General features: G+C 39.4%; 1 protein-coding gene across 3 annotated transcripts in view; it reads right to left on the minus strand.

Annotated features, from left to right (window-relative positions):
- The window catches only part of itga10 (integrin, alpha 10), a 78,432-nt gene extending 60,629 nt beyond the window's left edge, over nt 1–17,803 (minus strand). Inside the window, exons 1-3 of one of the 3 annotated variants that reach the window (XM_036596095.1) lie at nt 17,785–17,803; nt 16,981–17,385; nt 13,472–13,684 (exon numbers count right to left, since the gene is read on the minus strand). In XM_036596095.1, coding sequence (XP_036451988.1) covers nt 13,472–13,523 — 52 coding nt within the window. In that variant the 5' untranslated portion in view covers nt 13,524–13,684; nt 16,981–17,385; nt 17,785–17,803. Of the gene's footprint in view, nt 1–13,471; nt 13,685–16,980; nt 17,453–17,628; nt 17,644–17,784 lie in introns of those variants that run through there. The other 2 variants (XM_036596086.1, XM_036596077.1) reach the window with 2 other exon arrangements.
- Between the last annotated feature and the right edge of the window lie 283 nt (nt 17,804–18,086).

The raw sequence follows: 18,086 nt of genomic DNA on the forward strand, positions 1-18,086 counted from the left end.
AGGGATATCTTGTTGATTTGCTGTTTGTATTGTATATTTCAGAGGCCTAAGTTCTCTGGTCTCTACTCTCTGCTCCTCATCAAAACCAAATACCTCTCAAAAAATCATATTTATTTGTATTTTCCTTCTTTTAACTGTCACCAACTCCAGGTTTATGTCAATTGCTGACATAGAAAATGTCTGAAACGCAGACTTGATGCATCAAATAGAATAGAATAGAATAGAATATAGACTGAATGGAAATGTAATTCACTACACACTTAAACAAGAGGGTTCTTCATGAGTTCTAAACAGAACCATTTCACGCTTAAATGGTTCTTTGCATGGTGAAATTTTTCTTCAGAATGATGGAGAACGTGCTGCATACAGTTTTATATAGAACCTTTTTGAAAATGGTTCTGGGTTCTGCTCTTGTTATGATGTCACACTTTGATTATAAATTGAATGCAAATGTAATTCACTACACTCTTATAAAAGATGGTTGTTTAAGGGTTCTTTAGTGAAGGAAATGGTTCTATTTAGAACCATGAGTTCTACACAGAACTATTTCACTCTTAAATGGTTCTTTGCACGGTGAAATTGCTCCTGAGAATGATGGAGAACATGCTGCATATAGTTCTATATAGAACCTTTTCGAATATGGTTCTGAGTTCTGCTATTGTTATGATGTCACGGTTTGATTATAAATGAAATGGAAATGTAATTCACTGCACACTTAAAAAAGACGGTTCTTCAAGAGTTCTTTAGTAAAAGCAATTGTTCTATTCAGAACCATAACTACTAAACAGAACCATTTCACGCTTAAATTGTTCTTTGCATGGTAACATGTTAGACCTCATGGTTCTATTTAGAACTCATATCTGTTTATAACCACCAAGTTCTAAATAGAACCATTTTTACACTTAAATGGTTCTTAGCATGATGAAATGTTTCTTCAGAATGATGAAGAATGTGCTGTGTATGGTTCTATCTAGAACCATTTTGAATATGGCTCTAAGTTCTGCTCTTGTTATGACGTCACATTTTACTTATAAATGTAAAGGAAGGGTTCAAGGGTTCTTTAGTAAAAGCAACGGTTCTTAGAACCATGAGTTCTAAATAGAACGATTTCATACTTAAATGGATCTTTGCATGATGAAGTGTTTCTTCAGAATGATGAAGAATGTGCTGTGTATGGTTCTACCTAGAACCTTTTTGAAAAATGGTTCTGGGTTCTGCTATTGCTATGATGTCATGCTTAGATTATAAACTGAATGGAAATGTAATTCACTACACACTTAAAGAGATGGTTCTTCAAGGGTTCTTTAGTAAAAGCAATGGTTCTTAGAGCCATTAGTTCTAAGTAGAGCCACTTCAGGCTTAAACGGTTCTTCGCATTGTGAAATGGTTCTACAGAACGATGGAGAATGTCCTATATAGAACCTTTTTGAAAATGGTCCTGCTATTATTACTGCACACTTAAAAAGATGGTATGTCAAAGGGTTCTTTAGTAAAAGCAACAGTTCTATTTAGAACCACGAAGTCTAAATAGAACCATTTCATGCTTTCATTTCATTTCACGAGGCGTATCCATGCAGGGACTTTACAGGGCTACTGAGTGCACATCAAAACAACTCCAGCCACCAAAACAGACTCATGTAACGGAATATTTTCTTGATGACAGGTTGATCGTTCTCTCTCCCTGAAACAGCAAAGGGCCGAAAGCCGAAGCCCATCATGGAGGAAAACCGGAGGGGAATTCGGCTGCCCGCAGCATTGTGTGAGAGGTGTGTGTTTAACCCGTACACACAGGCAAGTCATTCACGCTGGTCAGGGCTCGCCTTCAGCTCGGGTTCATGAGCCTGTTTACTCAGAGACAGAGAGAGAGAGAGAGAGAGAGAGAGAGAGAGAGATAGAGAGAGAGAGAGAGAGGGCCAAATCCCCGGAAACCTCAAACATGGGGTTACCGCAGCTCTCTCCCTGTCCAGGTCAGATACAGTGACTGCCCTGCCAAACCGGGTGTCTGAAGTTTGCTCCTCTAGTTCTGCACTGGAGCTTTGAGGCTGATGTATCTACATCTCAGTCCAACATGCTCACCTCATACGCCACACTCCCCCCTCCACCCTGCTCCAATCTCATTAACACTGACACTGAGTGTGTTTACTTGCACTTAATAATCCGATAACTGCAGAAAATCAGATTTTGTCAGTAATCCGATCAGCACGTTTACATGCACTTGAGTGATCAGATGATGGGGAAACTCTGGGTCTCCATGAGTCGGGCAGTAATCGGATTCCTGCTTTACAACCAGCCAATAGACTCACAGAAGAAGACGTGACGTAAACGCAACGTAAAACTCAAACTTCATGCTGTGGCCTTTTTTTTAAACATGGTGCCGAAAATATGAACATACATCATCTAGAAGATGAAGAATAATTAAACCCTTCATTTTGTCAAGTATGTAATCAGTTTCTGCGTTTCGCGGCGACGCTGCTCACTTATTTCTGGTGCCGCTGTCTGTTTTCGCACATGCTCAGACTGAGAGAAAAGAAAGAAATCAGAGTCAGAGTTTACATGCACTGAGAAATCTGATTACTGAGCTAAAATCCAGCCTTTTTATCAGATTTCTTAGTCGGACTTCTAGAGTGTGCTGTGTACATGAATAATCAGATAACTGCAGAAATCACTGTTGTTTGAAGGAAAAAACCTACTTTACTTTAATGTAATTTAATCAAACCAGACTTTTCATAAGTCATTTTGGTCCATTCTTCATTAAATGTACAATGTAAAGAGCAACAGACATTTTCAACTTGTCAAAAACTGAAAAACGACAAAATTTTTCTTCCAAAAACAGTGATATATATATTTGAATTTGAATGAAATATAAAAAAATATATATATATATATATATATATACAAACACACACACACACACACACACATATATATATATATATATATATATATATATATATATATATATATATATGCATATATTTCATTCAAATTCAAATTGTGAACTACACTTTTAAAAGATGGTTCTTTAAGGGTTCTTTAGTAAAGGCAATGGTATATAATATATATAAATGGTTCTTTGCATTGTGAAAAATCTGTTGTGTATATATATATATATATATATATACGTTTTATATACATTGTAGCCTTTTTGGTGCTATACGGAACCATTTACAAAAAGCTTATACAAGCATATACAACACATTCTCCATCAATCTCAAAGAACAATTTTACCATGCAAAGAACGCTTTATGCATGAAATGGTTTTATAAAGGTTACTAAAGAACCTTTTTTAACTCCTTTTTAAGAGAACAGGGCTGGGCAATATGACGATATTTATCGTTATCGTGATGAATTAAATCAACGATATGTCATAGGATGCTTTTCTGAGCATATCGTGAGGATTGTCAGTACTTCAAGAACACAGACCAACTACATGTTTCATTACAAAAGTAGCACAATTAGCCCTGGTTAAGTGGAATTAGTGCAGTGGCAGTATGTGTAGCTGAAGATGGATAAAGGTTTTTGACAGTATTTTTTAAATATGGCACATCCTGGTTCTTTTTGTGTGCTCAAAAAACAAATATCGAGATATAACGAATACGGTGAAAATTTCTCTTTAGTATCATGTTATCATCGAGACGTACACCTGGCATTTTCATGTGGATCGCAAATCCTCCCGTCCCTCCCTCGGCCTTGTCCGCGCACCCTCCCTGATCCACACGCGCCCTCTAATTATCTCTTTTTTCCTCTCACACTTGTCTCTGCGCTCAGATTCTTTCGGGTGTCCTTTTCTTAGCTCTGTGGGTTTCTCCTGCTCTCTGCTTCCAGGGCTTCGCCATGGCGACAGTAAACATTTACCCAGCGTGGTGGTGGACGGTCCCGAAAGCAGGCCAGACGCACAAACACGCGCGCACATGTACACGTTGGTTTTTGTAACTTGTCAAGACGTGGGGTCATACATATGTTCCATACACACCGATCAGGCATAACATTATGACCACCTGCTTGTTTCTACGCTCATTGTCCATTTTATCAGCTCCACTTACTATATAGGTGCACTTTGTAGTTCTACAGTTACAGACTGTAGTCCATCTGTTTCTCTGATACTTTGTTAGCCCCCTTTTACCCTGTTCTTCAGTGGTCAGGACCCCCATGGACCCTCACAGAGCAGGTATTATTTGGGTGGTGGATCATTCTCAGCACTGCAGTAACACTGACGTGGTGGCGGTGTGTTAGTGTGTGTTGCGCTGGTGTGAGTGGATCAGACACGGTATGCTGCTGGAGTTTTTAAACACTGTGTCCACTCACTGTCCACTCTATTAGACACTCCTACCTTGTCGGTCCACCTTGTAGATGTAAAGTCAGAGACGATAGCTCATCTGCTGCTGCACAGTTTGTGCTGGTCATCCTCTAGTCCTTCATCAGTGGTCACAGGACGCTGCCCACAGGACGCTGTTGACTGGATATTTTTGATTGGTGGACTATTCTCAGTCCAGCAGTGACACTGAGGTGTTTAAAAACTCCAGCAGCACTGCTGTGTCTGATCCACTCAGACCAGCGCAACACACACTAACACACCACCACCACGTCAGTGTTACTGCACTGCTAACCACCCAAATAATGCCTGCTCTGTGGGCGTCCTGACCATTGAAGAACAGGGCAACAAAGTATGCAGAGAAACAGATGGACTACAGTCTGTAACTGTAGAACTACAGAGTGAAACTATATGGTCAGTGGAGCTGATAAAGTGGACAGTGAGTGTAGAAACAAGGAGGTGGTTTTATTGTTATGGCTGATCGGTGTATGTGTGAACAACATGGACATTCAGAGGCTTTAGACACGGCACCACTTGAACACAGAGGGGAAAAGGAGCTCACACAAACAGCTGTGATGTCACTTTAACTCTGGATGTAAACGTGCAGGCCAGCCATGCCAGTGTGAGGTGCCTTTACACGCTCCACCATGTGGGACACATTAGCCTAGAACAACATTTCCCTCTGAAAGAGGAACCACTCTATTAGTGTCAGCAACAGCACATTCCTGCGTAGTTCAGCACTCTCTCTTTCTTTCTCTCTCTCTCTCTCTGTCCCTCTCTCTCTGTCTCTCTCTCTCTCTCTATACAGGAGAACTTTTAATTTTAATGGAAAAAATCTACTTTTAATGTGTACTTTTAATGGAGATACTATATATATAATATATATATATATATATAGTATCTCCATTTTTATCATTTTTCAGTTTTTGACATGATTTGAAAATGCCTGTTGGAATTCTGGTTCCATTGACTTACATTAAAAGTAAAGTAGATTTTTTCCATTAAAATTAAAAGTTCTCCTGTAAAGTTACCATTTTGGAGATATGAGGTTTGGTTCCAACAGCAGCGATATATACATATATATTTATGGGTGGGTGACATGATGCCTAATTTTACCGTAAACAAGTAAAAATATGTATTAAAATTTGCTTTTCCTCCAAAAAAATTACAAAAAATACAATGTTTTAGGTAACTGTCTTACTTCTAGATGGAAGATGTGTTTTATTTTGTTTTTTATTGTAAGGTAAACATGCTAAATGTCCTGTGGGGTTAAAAATAAAGTATGAAATACAAACATCAGTAACACCTGGAACTGTTTATAAATGCTTTTGGCATTATTTTATACATATTTACTCTACCAATATAAGGTTTTACAAAGCACAAGCACAATAATAATTACATGATGGAAATGGCGATATTGATGATCAGGCTTTTTAAATAGGCAGTTTGGTGGAGAACTATAGGAGTCTTATGGCAACCAGGATGTCCCTCAGATGTTTGGCTGTGATGTGAAGGTTGGATGGTGAGTTTAAATTAAATTAATTTAACAAACTTCATACTTTCTGTTAAATGATTAACGTGGTGATTTTTGTTAGTCCTGTGGTGTGACAGCTCTGCTTTGAGAAAATGGAAATATTCATTTTTAAAAATCACTTAATAATGGTAACAGTATATTCACTCAGTTAGCGAAATACTCAAGGTCAGTTATGTATGGCAAGGATTTAAAATAGACACAATGGTGTAAATGTCCTGTTGTGTGACATACAGAATATGCATATATATATATATATATATATATTAATTTAGATCAGAATGAAGAACTGAAAGATGATTAACATTTATAAGTTTGGAAAACTGACCAAACATGATCTACCCACAAACGTGCAGTTTCAATGGTAGCAATCTAGCCATAGGCGCTCAGTGAGACCCCTAAATAGGCAGGACATAAGTTACAGTTTTTGATATTTTTTTGTTGTAAGGTTGCTAAGCAACGACTTTGTCAGCTGTAGGAGACGCTCAAGCCATTTGAACGGTTTTACTTCTTACTTTGCCACAAACAGAAAACGGACACTTTTAAGATCACATTTGACCGACAGCCGATTTGGTCAGACTCTGAAGATGAGACGACACTAAATTCCCAAACTGTCATCACCACTGAGCAGCTTTTCAGTCGGCAGCTGAGACAGAAGAACAGCTAAACAACCTGGAATCAGCCAGAAATGAACCCAATACCATTCGCCAAACTAAATGGGCTGTAAGATGCTTTACAGACTGGCTGGAACAAAACAACATTAATACTGATCTGGCAAGAACTGACAAAACTGAGCTGAACTTGATATTGCGGCAGTTTTATGGCTCAGTCTGATTTGGTCAGACTCTGAAGATCAGACTACACGTTTGGCGAATGGTATTGGGTTCATTTCTGGCTGATTCCAGGTTGTTTAGCTGTTCTTCTGTCACAGCTGCCGACTGAAAAGCTGCTCAGTGGTGACAGTTTGGGAATTTAGTGTGAGGAGCTGGAGAACGAACTGCCGGCTGTGCAGCGAGTGGGCGGAGCTCGTTACTCTGACGTAGCAACAAGCTGCTCGTTAAGGAACTATAATTTGGTGAAGGAACTGCGAACATTAAAACATATTAAACGCCGCGTTCACGGCCCAGTTTATTAATTTATTACTGTATTTATTTAACTGTTGTATTAAAGCAATAGAACACTCGAGGAGTGTGTTATCGCCAATAACATCACGGCTGTGATGATCTACGGCAACCAAATCACAGCCGTGATGATATTCCGCGATAACACTCTCCCTCTCATGTCCTGCTTTATATTAAAGAAAATAGTTCCATATAGAACCATGAACACATTAAAAAAAAAACTTGTGCGCTTAAAGCGTTCTTTGCATCATGAAATGGTTCTTCAGATTGATGGAGAATGTGCTGTAGATGGTTCTATATAGCACCAAAAAGGGCTATTCTATTGTTATGATGTCAAGCTTGTTACAAACCATCTACAGTACATTCTCCATTAATCTGAAGAAACCTTTCACCATGCAAAGAACCCTTTAATCATGCAACGGGTTCTTTGAGTGTACATAGTTCTATAGAACCATTTTCTTTACAAAAAACCCTTCATTTTTAAGAGTGTGGGTTAGCTTACAGCTAGCTAGCTAACTGCTCAAATGACCTGAGGTTTGCTTGCTATTACAGCACAGTGAGTCAAACACGCTAACAAGAATTAGCAACTTAGCATCAGTATGTAGAAGCCTTAAATTTTGCTTAGCTAGCCTCGCTAGCTACATTCACCAGGAGTTAATGCCAACGTTAACTCGAGTAATGTTAACATTGTTAAGTCAGGATAAGTTTTTGAAGAGCTGAAGTTGATTTTCAGCTCAGATTGATGTCATTTCATCTCAGAATCATCATTTGAGAACAAAAACTAAGAACTGAACTAATCTCCTCAGCTTTAGCTGGCTGTTTAAATGACCGCTGGATCCAGTTTGAGCTGGTCCTTTGAGTTTGTTTTCATTAAATTGTACGTTTGAAATCAGAGCGTGATTGTGTGCGTGTGCTACAGCATGAAACAGATACTGATGTTCTGAATTAAAAAGTCATTAAAACCACATTAACTAAGCAGCAGCAGAAAACCCTGCTGAGGAAATCCATTTAAACTGCAGATCAGTATGACGGGCCTTCTAGACTGGTCATTCTAGACATTAGCATTTGCATTAATTAGCCAATATTTAACACATTTCAAAAAGTGATGGGGATGTCAATATAAATTCCAGCTTAAAGGGGAATTCCACCATAATATAATTCCAGCATAGTTCAGTGTGTGAGATGTAATCAGAGTGATTCAGGGTGGTTTGGTGTGAAATGGTCCAGAACCACCAGTGAACCTACACGAGTCTTCTGAGTTTATATGGAATGTTGATGATGGAAAATATTGGAAAATCTGAAATAATAAGTTTTCTTTGGGGACTATTTTGCCTCACAGTGCCCTGCATATCATGTATCCCTCCACTATGAATGGAGTTTAAAGGCAAAAATCTTCTCAAAACTATCATAAAACAGTGTCTCAGTCATCAGGCAGTGAATTCATAACCATTTCATGTAGGAACTTTCTGTGAGGGAGCTTTTAGAGGTGGACGTCTGGTTCCTATCACCACCACTGTGAACAGTTCTGACTCTGTAAGTTTATCTAGAACGGAGCGTTTCACACCAAACCACTCTGAACGACTTTGTTTAAATCTTAATATTTTCACTCATGCAAAATTGGTGGAATTGCTCTTTAAGTGACACTTATGCATGTAACAAAAGACAAACTAGGCTGGTTTGATGTTTCCCCATTTTAATTAAACTCAGAGATTTTCTCCCCTTTGTTAAACACTAAATAGTGCATTAAATGTATTTCAGATCTCTTATTTTCATTCTCTTTCTCAGGTATTTACATTCCGACTTGTCATGTTTTATTCCCATCTTACCAGCCCTCCAGAGGGGTTTGGGGTGGAAGAACTGAGGGCGAGAAACGGGAGAGAGAGAGAGAGAGAGAGAGAGAGAGAGAGAGAGAGAGAGAGAGAGAGAGAGAGAGAATTCCCTGAACCCACACCTGTGTTCTTCATCTACAGTACAGCATAACATAGACAAGAAGAACAGAGCATGTTCATCATACAGGTCTGTAGAACCCATCAGCAAACACCGCCCACTCACACACACACACACACACATACACACAAACACTCACACACACACACCCACACACACACACACACACACACACACACACACACACACACACCATTTACACACCCCATTTGAAAAGATATTAATCAGGTATCAGTAATGTAATTCATCTCAATACCATAATAACCTACCATACAGTGACCCAGAGTCAAAAAACAACAGCAACTGCTCTTCTACTGTTATGATGTCAAGCTTGTTACAACAGAAGAACCATTTTGGGTGCTAGATAGAACCCTTTCCAAAAAGGTTCTTTATAGAACCAACACATTCTCTATCAGTCTGAAGAACCATTTCACCATGCAAAGAAGCCTTTAATCATGCAAAGGGTTCTTTGAGTGTTCATGGTTCTATATAGAACCATTTTTTTTACTAAAGAACCCTTGAGGAACCATTTTTAAGTGTGTTTAACTAGCTAGCTAACTGCACAAATTACCTGAGATTTTCAGCCACTGTGAATCAGCAAACCAAAAGTGACCACAACATTTAGGGACAGCACAAATGAATTCCCTTACAAAAACATACTTAAAATTCAGTTTATTAAAGGAACTTAAGTAAAGTACAATACTTTAAGTACTGTACTATATATACTATAAGTATATTCTAGGTGTAAGAGTAGTAAACTCTCAGAACGTGTCCCTGTGGTCACCTGGAGCACGACGCACTGATCAACTTTAAATTCAGCGTTTTTGGAAAAGCTTCTTTTTAATTCAGTGCTTAATGTCAGTATATTGTTACTCAATGTTTTAGCGCTGCACCTTAAAAAGATGGTTCTTCAAGGGTTCTTTAGTAAAGAAAATGCTTCTGTATAGAACCATGAACACTCAAAAAACACTGCATTTTGCACGATTAAACGGTTCTTTGCATCATGGGAGCGTTCTTCACATTGATGGAGAATGTGCCGTAGATGGTTTTATATAGAACCTTTTTGAATATGGTTCTATATAGCGCCCAAAAGGGTTCTTCTATTGTAACGGTGTCAAGCTTGTAGAGTAGAAGAACCCTTTTGGGTGCTACATAGAACCATTTTCTATGAAGAATAAAAATAAAGTGTGGCCACGCCTTATTAATGCGTGGAAACAAGATCCTAATGCGTGGCAACAACTTAGTAAAGCATGGGAATGAGATAATTCAGTTGTGGCCATGACTTAGTAAGGCATGGAACAAGATCATGCCTTACTAAGTCAGGGCCACGCATTAGGATCTCATTCTCATGCCTTACTTAGTCGTGGCCATGATTTAAAGAACTTGTTCCCATTTCTTATTAAGTTGTGGTCACGCATTATTTTTATTTATACAGGATGTCACTAATGGGGCTCCGTACAATTATGTTATTGTCATGCCTTACTAAGTCGTGGCCATGACTTAATTATCTCATTCCAACGCCTTGCTAAGTTGTGGCCACGACGTAATTATCTCACTCCCACATCTTACTAAGCCATGGCCAGGCATTATTTTTATTTATATGGGATGTCACCAGCAGGGCTCCCTGCTTTTTAAAAAGGTTCTATATAGAACCATCTATAGCACATTCATGTACATTTTTCATCAGTCTCAAGAACCCTTTCATGATGCAAAGAACCCATTAATCATGCAGAGGGTTCTTTGAGTGTTCATTGTTCTATATAGTACCCTTTTCTTTACTAAAGAACCCTTGAAGAACCCTTTTAAGAGTGTATGTTTGGGTAATGCATGTGTTCAATGCATTTGTACTGCCCCTTCGTTTTGTCATGACGTCATGTTTTGCTTGTTTTCCTATTGCTGTTATTTTTGACTCTTTGGGCCACCGTAGTGTCTCGATAATGAGACATATAAGTGTATACAGGCTTATTTGGGACACACACACAGAGAAGCACACAAATCCGCACTGTAGAAGCATTAAAAACATATGTTTATGTTAGTTTTCCCACTCATTTTCTGACGAGCCCCGCCTCCTTCCCAGGATAACTTAGGAGTTCCACTGGGCTTGTTTGAATATAAGCGGAAAAAAACAAGTGCACGGATCATTAACACAGCTTCTCTGGCCTTTTGTCTCCTTCTTTTTGTTTTTTCGCGTTGTGTTAAGTAGCCATAGAACCGCCATCAAGACATGCAGCGCAGATTTAATCTGAAATCTGACGTCTCGCTTTTGCATTAGAACAGAAGCTCCTTCACTGCACACAGACCGAGCGCATGGCAGCTCTTCATGGAGACCAAAAGCAACTGAGGCAGAAATACAGACAGAAATGACCATATGTGACCAATACTGTTGTTGTTCATGGTTAAAGAACAGTTGAAGATTTCCTGCATTTCGGTGGCTTTCGCTAAGTGTGTTTCACACTATCACAGTTTAGTCAGCATTGGTGCAACTTGCGGGGGGTCCTGGGAGGTCCGGGGGATCCACACATCCCCAAACTAACCCTTTGGATAACTATATTTGGTAACACTTTACTGTAGGGTACTGTTCATAAGGCTACATGACACTTATATAAGGTTGTCATTACAACTGACATAACCCTACGTAACTGTTTATAAATGCTTGTTCCAATAAGCGTCACTCGCTATGAAGGTTACATTTGCCAATTTTGATCAAAGTCAGCTAAAGTAGCCTTTATGACAGATGACGCCTGTTGTAATAAGCATTCATGAACAGTTATGTAGGGTTATGTCAGTTGTAATGACAACCTTATTTAGGTGTCATGTAGCCTTATGAACAGCACCCTACAGTAAAGTGTTACCCTATATTTTTAGATCCCTGAAAAATAAACTTGTTGATGATGGTGCCCATTACTATGTAGACTGCACTCTTAAAAAAGATGGTTCTTCAAGGGTTCTTTAGTAAAGACAATGGTTCTATATAGAACCACGAACACACAAAGAGCTATCTGCATGCTTCAGTGGTTCTTTGCATAGTGAAATCGTTCTTCGGATTGATGGAGAAAATGATTAAGATGTGTTAAAAATGGTTCTATATAGAACCTTTTTGAAAAGGGTTCTATAAGCACCAAAAAGGGTTACGCACTTAACATTGTAACAATGGCAGAACCCAGTACCCTTTTAAAAAAGGTTCTCCAACAATCTGAAGAACCATTTCACCATGCAGAGAACCTCTTTGAGTGTTCATGGTTCTGTATAGAACCACTGTCTTTACTAAAGAACCCTTGAAGATCTTTTTTAAGAGTGTGCGCCTACTGCTTATATTCATGCTCAAACACTATAAAATAATTTATGACAGTAATAAATACAGTTTAATTTAATTTAATTAAAAAACAAATATTATATATATTCCACAGCCCCAGTGTCAGACTCGGGCTGCTGTCCCAGACATGAATTAAGCCTAGTCTTGGACTACGTTGCAGTGCCAATGGTCAATCACCATTAGAAAATTAGGCTTAAACTTAATCTGGGTCTGGAGAACTGGCCCAGCCAGCACTGGAGCACTAACCAGTTACAGTGAGGTATTTGACACTGGACTAGAGGACAGGGGGAAAGTCACTTAATGAGCTTCTGAAGACCCCTGGCACAGCTGAAGTTCCTCCTAACTTGCATTATGTACCACCATGTGTGGCCCTCAGAGGAGCAGTATAGACGCCGACTCCACAAATAAAAGGCCCAGCTGCAGGTCCAGTAAAGAGAAACCTGTCAAGCCCTTAAAGTCTGACTGCTGTAAGAGATAATAACATTCCAGGCCCTGCTGGAGCTTAATTACTTTGCTCAAGTTAGGCTGAGTAGTGTAATGTGTGTGTTGTGACTGGTTGATTGGTGTAGGATAACATATTTGTGTAATTCCCACAAAATTCCAACAGATAGCCCAGACTGAAAGGTCATAAGCCGGACGTTCAGATAAGCATCATGCCAGAGGACACATTCAATAACAATAACAACACGGCAGATGCTAAAAACTACACACACTGCAGATTCATACTGGATTAAAATCGCTCCACAATTATTACCGTCAGACTGTAAAACTACACACACTGCAGATTCATACTGGATTAAAATCACTCCACAATTATTACTGTAGACTGTAAAACTACACACGCTGCAGATTCATACTGGATTAAAATCACTCCACAATTATTACTGTAAAACTACACACACTGCAGATTCATACTGGATTAAAATCACTCCACAATTATTACCGTCAGACTGTAAAACTACACACTGCAGATTCATACTGGATTAAAATCACTCCACAATTATTACTGTCAGACTGTAAAACTACACACTGCAGATTCATACTGGATTAAAATCGCTCCACAATTATTACAGTCAGACTGTAAAACTACACACACTGCAGATTCATACTGGATTAAAATCGCTCCACAATTATTACCATCATAGGATGTACCATATGATGCCATATATTACCACATATGGTCATCCTATGGTACAAATGTTGTAGAAAGTATAGTTTTGATTAAGTACACAGTAAATTAAGCTCACCTTTCAGAAGCAGGGTCAGCTTCAGCAGCAGCAGGTGCTTTCTAGTCTCCATTTGTTAGCTGTGTGTCAGTCTTTTTTCCTTCCTTTTCGTATCTTGTTCTTCGTTCTCTTCTTTTTCTCTTTCTGAGTGTCCAGCAGGTCAGTTAGGTGTGGTATGTGTGCATAGTGAGCCGCAGTCCAAGAGTTTCTACAAACTCCACACTTTCACATCGCCTACACAGGAAAATAATACATCAGTGTGCAGTACGTGGGCTGATTTAAAGGGGAATTCCACCAATTTTTCAAATTTTCTGCCTAATTCAGTGTGTGAGGTGTAAACAGAGTGATTCAGAGTGGTTTGGTATGAAATGGTTCAGATGTCTTTACAGTGGTGGTGATAGGAACCAGGGGTCGCCATGACTACAACACAAATATAGACATTTTATTTACTATCCAGAACCACCAGTGAACCTACACGAGTCTTCTGAGTTTATATGGAATGTTGATGATGGAAAATAGTGGAAAATCTGAAATAATAAGTTTTCTTTGGGGACTATTTTGCCTCACAGCGCCCTGCATATTGTGTATCCCTCCACCATGAATGGAGTTTAAGACCAAAATCTTCTCAAAACTATCATAAAACAGTGTCTCAGTCATCAGGCAGTGAATTCATAACCATTTCATGTAGTAACTTTCTGTGAGGGAGCTTTTAGAGGTGGACGTCTGGTTCCTGTCACCACTGTGAACAATTCTGACTCTGTAAGTTTCTCTAGAACAGAGCGTTTTACACCAAACCACTCTGAACGACTCTGTTTACATCGTAACCATATAATCATAATTGGTGGAGCTCCCCTTTAAGGCTGGGCAATATGGGACAGTTGTGTACTAATGACACCAATAATATACCCAGAAAAGAGAACTGTGACATAATTTACCATGATAACAATGACACATCATGACACTGACCACAGCCTGAGTCATCTCATTTAGTGCTGAAGGGGAACTCCACTGATTTTTTTTATTTCCTCATAATTAAGTGGTTAAGATGTAAACAGAGTCATTCAGAGTGGTTTGGTGTGAAATGATCTGTTCTAGAGAGTCAGAACTGTTCACAGTGGTGGTGATAGGAACCAGACGTCCACCTCTAAAAGCTCCCTCACAGAAAGTTACTACATGAAATGGTTATGAATTCACTGCCTGATGACTGAGACACTGTTTTATGATAGTTTAGAGAACTTAAACTCCATTCATGGTGGAGGGATACATGCAGGGAGCTGTGACCCAAAATAGTCCCCAAAGAAAACGTATTATTTCAGATTTTCCACTATTTTCCATCATCAACATTCCATATAAACTCAGAAGACTCGTGTAGGTTCACTGGTGGTTCTGGATAGTAAATAAAATGTCTATATTTGTGTTGTAGTCATGGCGACCCCTGGTTCCTATCACCACCACTGTAAAGACATCTGGACCATTTCACCCCAAACCACTCTGAATCTCTCTGTTTACACCTCACACTGAATTTTGGAAAATAGATGGAATTCCCCTTGAAATGACCTCTTACAGTGTTGAATGAACTCTCTCAGTGTTAATAACTCCAGCTGGACTTTAATGTAGGTGCTCATTCAGCTCTTACTGTGTCCCTTCACTCTAAACTTCACAGTGCTTTTATTACTGCCCTCCCTGCTGACCAATTTGCTGCAGCTCTAATTTAAGCGGTCAGCTGTTCAACACATAGCATCACTAAACAGACACCTACCAACTTATTTCTCTCTCTATATGCGTCAAACGATATCTCTGATAGTGAAAAGTTCAATACTTCGTGATAATGACTAGTTTTGACCAAAGAATCTGACTTGAGACTTACATGTCTCATAATAATGACTTATTGGCCTAAAATAATCACTTACTTTAAAAATTTAATAACTGATTATTTTCAAAATCCCAGTGAAAGTCATTATTTCGAGATGCTAAGTCATTTCAGAAATGTTTTATTTTTTTAGAGATATTAAGTCAATATTTCGAGCCTTTTGACATGTTAAGTCAATATTTCGAGAAAATAAGTCATTATTTCATTATGTTATGTGAAATTTGTTATTATTTCAAGATATTAAGCTAATATTTTAGGATTTTAGGAACATTTAAGATATTCAGTTAACATTTTTGAGAGCACTAGTCATTATTTCAAAGTATAAAGTCAGTATTTTGAGATATTAAATGAACATTTTGAGAATACTAGTCATTATTTCGAAACAGCCATTATTTTGAAATAGTCAATAGTAGTCAATATTTTGAGAAAGATAAGTCATTATTTCAAAGTACTATGACAAACTGAGATATTAAGTCAATATTTCAGAAAAATATTGAGATATCAGAGAAATATTGTCAATATTTTGAGATATTAAGTTAACATTTTTGAGAAAACTAGTCATTATTTCAAAGTAAAAGCCAGTATTTTGAGATATTAAGTCAACAACTGAAGAATTCCAGTCACTATTAAGTCAGTATTTTGAGATATAAAGTCAACATTTTGAGAACATTAGTCATTATTTTGAGAAAATAAGTCATTCTTTCAAAGTGTTGTCAAATCTGTAGTTATTTCAAGATATTAAGCCAATATTTCAGAAAATTAGCCATTATTTTGAAGTATTTGAGATTTTAAGTATTTAAGTATTCTCCTTATTCCCAGCTATGAGTGTTTTGAGATATTAAGTCAACATTTGGAGAAAATAGCCATTATTTTGGACGTCACGGTGGCGCAGTGGGTAGCGCTGTTGCCTCACAGCAAGAATGGCCTGGGGTTGATTCCCGGCCGGGCGGCCAGGGTCCTTTCTGTGTGGAGTTTGCCTGTTCTCCCCGTGTCTGTGTGGGTTTCCTCCGGTTTCCTCCCACAGTCCAAAATCATGCAGTCAGGCTGATTGGACACGCTAAAATTGCCCCTAGGTGTGTGTGAATGTGTATGTCTGTCTGTCTGCCCTGCGATGGACTGGCGACCTGTCCAGGGTGTATCCTGCCTTCTGCCCAATGACAGCTTGGATAGGCTCCAGCACCCCACCGCGACCCAGAAGGATAAGTGGTTTAGAAGATGTATGTATAGCCATTATTATGAAATACTAAGTCAATATTTGAGAAAATAAGCCACTGTTAAAAAATATTATGTCAGTATTTTGAGATATGAAGTCAATATTTTGAGAATTCTAGTCATTATTCTGAAATATAAAGTCAATATTTGAGAAAATAAGTCATTATTCAAAAATACTAGGTCAGTATTTTGACGTACTGCTGCTGGAAGCAGAGAAGGAGAAAAATATACAGCTGTTTTTTTCTTCTACCTGACAGGAAAGAGCTTCTGTTCACACTCAGCTCATCCCACAGAGAGACGGAGGAAGACATGTCTGCTGGTCAGACTTACGGTCAGGAGGGAGATGTTTACGTTAGATTCTGGACTCACGCTGACACTGAGGTGATGTGCTGAGCGGAGGATGAGGAGTCTGAGCAGTTCAGTATCAGAGCTGTGAAGTTTTCCGTACCTTGTTTTTCTCCATGTGGAGCTGATGTCTCTGCTGAAAGGAGTCAGTGGAGTCCAGCTGTGGGCAGCGGAGCACCTGCCGTGGTGGACAGAGCACTGCTTTGGATCCCATCAAGCGCTGAAGTGAGCAGAAGGTCCAGGCGCTGCCCGCTTGCTCCTAAGGGTCAGAGAGCAGCGCGGCTTCCTCAGAAATCACTCACTCGCTCACTCGCTCTCACTACTCCTCTCTCTCTGGGTTTTCTGCTGCTCTCCCTCCGAGCCCACACAGTCTCTCTCTCTCTCCCCCCAGTACACACACACACTCAGGGGCAATGAAAGAGTGTCTTTATACAGCAAAGAGAAAAGCTTTCACTCCCCTCAGTCAGAGACCCAAACCACACTACATACACACTCTCTCTCTCTCTCTCTCTTTAACTCTCTCTCCTCTCTCTCTCTCTCTCTCTAACTCTCTCTCTTTAACTCTCTCTCCTCCCTCTCCCTCTACCTCTCTCTCTTTTACTCTCTCTCCTCCCTCTCTCTCTCTCTCTATCGCTCTCTTTAACTCTCTCTCCTCCCTCTCTCTCTCTCTCTCTCTCTAACTCTCTCTCTTTAACTCTCTCTAACTCTCCCTCTACCTCTCTCTAACTCTCTCTCCTCCCTCTCCCTCTACCTCTCTCTCTTTAACTCTCTCTCTAACTCTCCTACCTCTCTAACTCTTTCTCCTCTATCTCTCTCTTTAACTCTCTCTCCTCCCTCTCCCTCTACCTCTCTCTAACTCTCTCTTTAACTCTCTCTCCTCCCTCTCTCTCTACCTCTCTCCCTCTACCTCTCTCTCTTTAACTCTCTCTCCTCCCTCTACCTCTCTCTAACTCTCTCTCTTTAACTCTCTCTCTAACTCTCTCTCCTCCCTCTCCCTCTCTCTAACTCTCTCTTTAACTCTCTCTCCTCCCTCTCTCTCTACCTCTCTCTAACTCTCCTACCTCTCTAACTCTCTCTCTTTTGTCCCTCTCTTTAACTCTCTCTCCTCCCTCTCTCTCTACCTTTCTCTCTCTCTAACTCTCCTACCTCTCTAATTCTCTCTCCTTTGTCCCTCTCTTTAACTCCCTCCCTTCCCTCTCTCTCTACCTC

This window comes from Colossoma macropomum, unplaced genomic scaffold (assembly GCF_904425465.1).
Source record: "Colossoma macropomum unplaced genomic scaffold, Colossoma_macropomum, whole genome shotgun sequence".
In the NCBI taxonomy this organism is placed as follows: domain Eukaryota; kingdom Metazoa; phylum Chordata; class Actinopteri; order Characiformes; family Serrasalmidae; genus Colossoma; species Colossoma macropomum.